We start from the raw sequence: 4334 nt of genomic DNA, 5'->3' as shown, positions 1-4334 counted from the left end.
GATACTCACGGGTCACGAACAAAGAATATCTCCACTTTATTTGAATGTTTTCATTTTTCAATTTTATTTGGATGTTAATGACTTTATGAACTTATATTGAAAACCTATTTTTTTATGTTAATTACTTCAATCACTTTATGACTTTATGTTGAAAAAACCTTGTTTTTTAAAATGTGTTGCTTATTTATTAAACGGGTTATATGAGTTGGGTTGAGTTGAAGTTTCCAACCCATCAATCCGTGGTCCGCCAACCCATATATTATATGGATTAGGTTGAGTTTATGCTTTCTGACCCGTCAATCCAAACCCAACCCAATTGCGAGACCTAGTGATCTGCACAAATTATTGAATATATTTCTTAATACTAAGTTAATATCAACTTGCTAAAATTGCATTAGGTTTGTTGCATTACTAAATCTACATGTTTTGATAGATGTTTAAAAACTTTACTAACGAAGCCACATAGATTATATGTGAAACCAGATTTACAAATAAAAAAGGGTTAGAAATTATCAATAGGCTATTTGCTTTGAAATTCTTTTAGCAAATAGTTCTTGAGTATCTACATGTTTGTTTATGAAATATAGCAAATAGTTCCCGAGTAACTATACAATTTGATACTGTTATATGTATATCAAATTTTTTTTCTGGACCCTCTTATTATTAGATTATTTATTATGGTTAATAAGACATTGTGTGTTGAATTTTAAAATCAGTTTTGAATAATAAAGACCAAAAGGTTCCAAATTTTTGGTTCATTAGTCGAGCTCCCTTAAAACTACAATAATAGAATTTGTCAAAAAAAAAAAAAAAAAAAAAGCCATTACTATTAATAATTACAAATTACATGGACCAATTTTATAATTTTGTAAAAAAAAAGAAAAAAAACATTATAAGATACTCCGTAAAATCAAGAAATTTGCTGCATACCAAATAATCACCAAATGTGCTGCGTTGAAAACGATTCACGTATGAGTTGCAACCAGTAACCGCAGGATAGGGGCGCCGGCCGGCCAGCCAGCCACCGTATACCGGTAGATTGACGACGGGTTAATCGTGGTTCAGGTAACGGCGCCATCAAATCACACACCCGACACACAGTAGAAGTGTAACAACGATGTAGAGAGAGAAAGTGAGGACCACAACTACCCACACCCAATCAACAACCAGCATTCAAACGGAATCCCTGCCATCACCAACGTCCTCATCATCACCTCCACTCTCCCCTTTCTCTCTCTGAAACTAAAAAAACAGAAGAATCACAGAAGATATTATTCTCCATTAAAATAACTAACTATATAACTTGTGTGCGTGCGTATAAATAGTCGAGTATATATACAAGGAAGTGCAGCAAAGAAGTTGGCGATTGACATTGCTTCGGTAGCATGAGGACCAAAGCTTCGGTGGTTGCAGAGAAGAGGAGAAAGGTCGGTAATGGAGAACCGAAGTCGCCGTTCGGTCAAATTACGACGGAAAAGGAGACAGGCACTTCCGCCGGCGATCACAATGTAGTGTCTTGTTGCTTAGATAATGGATCAACAGAAGAATTGGAATTCACAGATCTGAAGGTATTTGTATGAATGATAATTGTTCAACTTTTTTTATACTCTCTGATTCCTTCTATATGAATGTCATAATTTGATTTTTTCGGTTTCGAATTAGCAGGATGAATTTGAACCAAATGCGAGATGTAATTTGGACACAAGAGCAAGGTTTGTTAATGGCTGTAATCTCGTTCTTCTCATAGTTTCTTCAAATTTTAGAAGATGAAGTTTTATGATCCAGCGTTGTTACATTTTCTCCCTTCCTTTAAAACCAAATCGAAACTCATCGATGTTCATTTCAGCAAACCGAGCACCAAATTCAAAGCACCGGAGATGCTCAAATCAAAGCCGTCGTCAACAGCAACCAATTGTCGCCGCCGTACAGTGCCAACGGCTGAGCTCGAAGAATTTTTCACCGCCGCGGAGAAAGACCTCCATAAACGCTTCAAAGACAAGTGAGTTCTCGTTCTTCATGTTCATCAAATTTAAGAACTAAAAATTCAAGAAACAAAACAAAAACTGAGATTCGATCATACCCCATAAACTTTCAGGTACAATTTCGACATTGTAAACGACACGCCATCAGAAGGACGATTCGAGTGGGTTCAACTGAAGCCATGAAGATGATAAGATGACGATTGAAAATCATTACACGAAATTAATTCGTAACAAATTGAAGGTAGAATTAATGTGCAGTTTTTTATTATTATTGAGAGTCTGAACTCTGAATTTCTGTACGGAAAAGCCATTGAAAGACAAAATGAAGAAGAAGAGTAGTACGTACATCGACATTGTTGTACTTTTAACTGCAATTCCTTCTGCTTCTGATCATATGAACAAAAAAATTATCACATCACTGATTACAAGCTAGGTTTTTTTTTTTTCATCTCATCTTGTTTAATTTCCATATTTAACTTCTGGTTTTAGAGTCGAGTGTTAGAAATTAATCATGGTAGTCGCCGGAGTTGGTGCCGGCGGTGAGATATATAACCGGAGTTTGTGGTCGGAAATGGGGAAAGACAAATGCAAATTACACCGACGGCTACGGACACGTGTGGAAAAACATTCTATTGGGATGAGCATTGATGGAAAACAATGATTGTATGGATGTCATTAGCTCATATATTGAGAGGATATCTTTTTCTTTTATATGGTTTTGAGTAAAGTTGATTTTTGTTATTTTTGTTGTTTCTATTTGAGTTTTTTGTATTAAATAGCTCATATATATATATATATATATATATATATATATATATATATATATATATATATATATATATATATATATATATATATATATATATATATATATATATATATATTTTTTTTTTTTTCCTCCAAAACATCTATATGGTATTTTTTTTATGTCACAAACATAAAAAGATATCATCATACTTTTTATAGTAATAAAAATTTTAAATAAGCTAAATGCCACCTCACACTCAAAATCTGAAATGTGATGTATCTCTTATTTCACTTATCTATGTTAAAGAAGAACCCTAATGATCAAATTAATTGTTTGTGCATTAAATCTACTACTTTAGGGATCATTGTCGATGTAGTGAACGTAGAGATCGATAGTATCACATATTATGTTCGTGTTAAGGTTATAACAAGATAGACTCCAACCTTTATAGAAGATGATCATTTAAAGGAAGCGGGGATTCAAAATGATGATTTTTAAGTAAAATGTGGTTGATGTTGAGAGAGATTATACCATAGATGAAGAAAAGTGAAGTCAAGGAGTTCCCAACATGTTTAGGGAGTTGCGGTTGAAAAATGAAAATACTACTATGACACAAGTTATTGGAAAGACTTGATTAAAAAGAAGTGGAGGAGATCAAAACACTCGGTGGCGGACTTATGAGGGTATTTGGGGTCCCAGGTCATTGCTTAATTTCCGGCACGCAATGTAAATTTTTTTATTTTATTTTTATTTTTTCTATTACGTGCATCCGCTTGAAGTACGAGGGATACCCCTACTAAAACAGTCTGCGTCCGCCACTGAAAACACTTGATATATTGTCAGATTTTTTAGGATAAAAATAACCAATTTTGCAAGTCATAAAATTACATGACTATGTAGCATTACATGGTTATCAAGAAAAGGGAGCTACGATTCACTTTTAAATTAATTGTGGTTTTTGATTTTTTAGAGTACATATAAGATACATATGTAAAGTTATAAAATAGACAAAACTTTAAAAATGAGCTCTATGGTTGTTAAAATTATACGGTTTTGATCCAAAAAAGTTTGGTGGTGCACCAGTGGTCTAATTTTGGATACATTGTGCGGATATAGTCTTTATGTCGTTAACTTTAACAGTTTGACTGTTAATTTTTTAAAAATGATTATTTTACCCTCAGTGACCATTTCTGCAATTGAATCTTTTAAAAAAACCATAGGTACCATTTCTATATATCTTATTTTTAACTTTATTGAAGTATTATATATTAGTTTTCTTTAATGAAGTTTTTTAGTTTTTTTATTAGATTAATTATTTTTATTGGATTATTACATATTAATAAATACTATTATTTTTAATATATAATATTTAATATATTAATAATATTATTTGATTGGAGTATTGATTTCTTTTAATTAATTCTTTTTTAATTTTTTTATTTGATTAATTTTTTATTGGGATATTATATATTAATAAATATTATTTTTCATTGTAAATACTTATATGTATTAATGAATATTACTTTATGGGATTATTAACTTCTTTTAGTTAATTTTTAAAATTTCTATTTTATTAATTTTTTTTGTTGAACCGAGTTTGAGAA

General features: G+C 31.5%; 1 protein-coding gene across 2 annotated transcripts; it reads left to right on the top strand.

Moving 5' to 3' along the window:
• The first annotated feature begins 925 nt into the window (after positions 1–925).
• LOC145037056 (cyclin-dependent kinase inhibitor 3-like) lies at positions 926–2723 on the top strand. Of its 2 annotated transcripts, none has more exons than XM_078985603.1 (4): positions 926–1568; positions 1663–1712; positions 1847–1999; positions 2096–2723. In XM_078985603.1, the coding sequence occupies exons 1-4, from the start codon at positions 1386–1388 to the stop codon at positions 2163–2165; spliced, it is 456 nt and encodes a 151-aa protein (XP_078841729.1). In that variant the 5' UTR covers positions 926–1385; the 3' UTR covers positions 2166–2723. The 2 variants fall into 2 exon arrangements, with proteins under 2 accessions (XP_078841729.1, XP_078841731.1); XM_078985605.1 differs by having other exon boundaries at positions 928–1568; positions 1666–1712.
• The last annotated feature ends 1611 nt before the right edge of the window (positions 2724–4334 follow it).

This window comes from Lactuca saligna, chromosome 3 (assembly GCF_052625555.1).
Source record: "Lactuca saligna cultivar CGN05327 chromosome 3, ASM5262555v1, whole genome shotgun sequence".
NCBI lineage: Eukaryota > Viridiplantae > Streptophyta > Magnoliopsida > Asterales > Asteraceae > Lactuca > Lactuca saligna.
The sequence above is the reverse complement of the archived record's forward strand: the minus strand, read 5'-3'. Positions and strand labels throughout refer to the sequence as shown.

Coding starts and splice junctions, on each gene's coding strand:
- LOC145037056 (XM_078985603.1), top strand. CDS start 1,386: ATGAGGACCAAAGCTTCGGTGGTTGCAGAGAAGAGGAGAAAGGTCGGT. Junction 1,569..1,662: donor TGGAATTCACAGATCTGAAG/GTATTTGTATGA, acceptor GTTTCGAATTAG/CAGGATGAATTTGAACCAAA. Junction 1,713..1,846: donor AATTTGGACACAAGAGCAAG/GTTTGTTAATGG, acceptor TGTTCATTTCAG/CAAACCGAGCACCAAATTCA.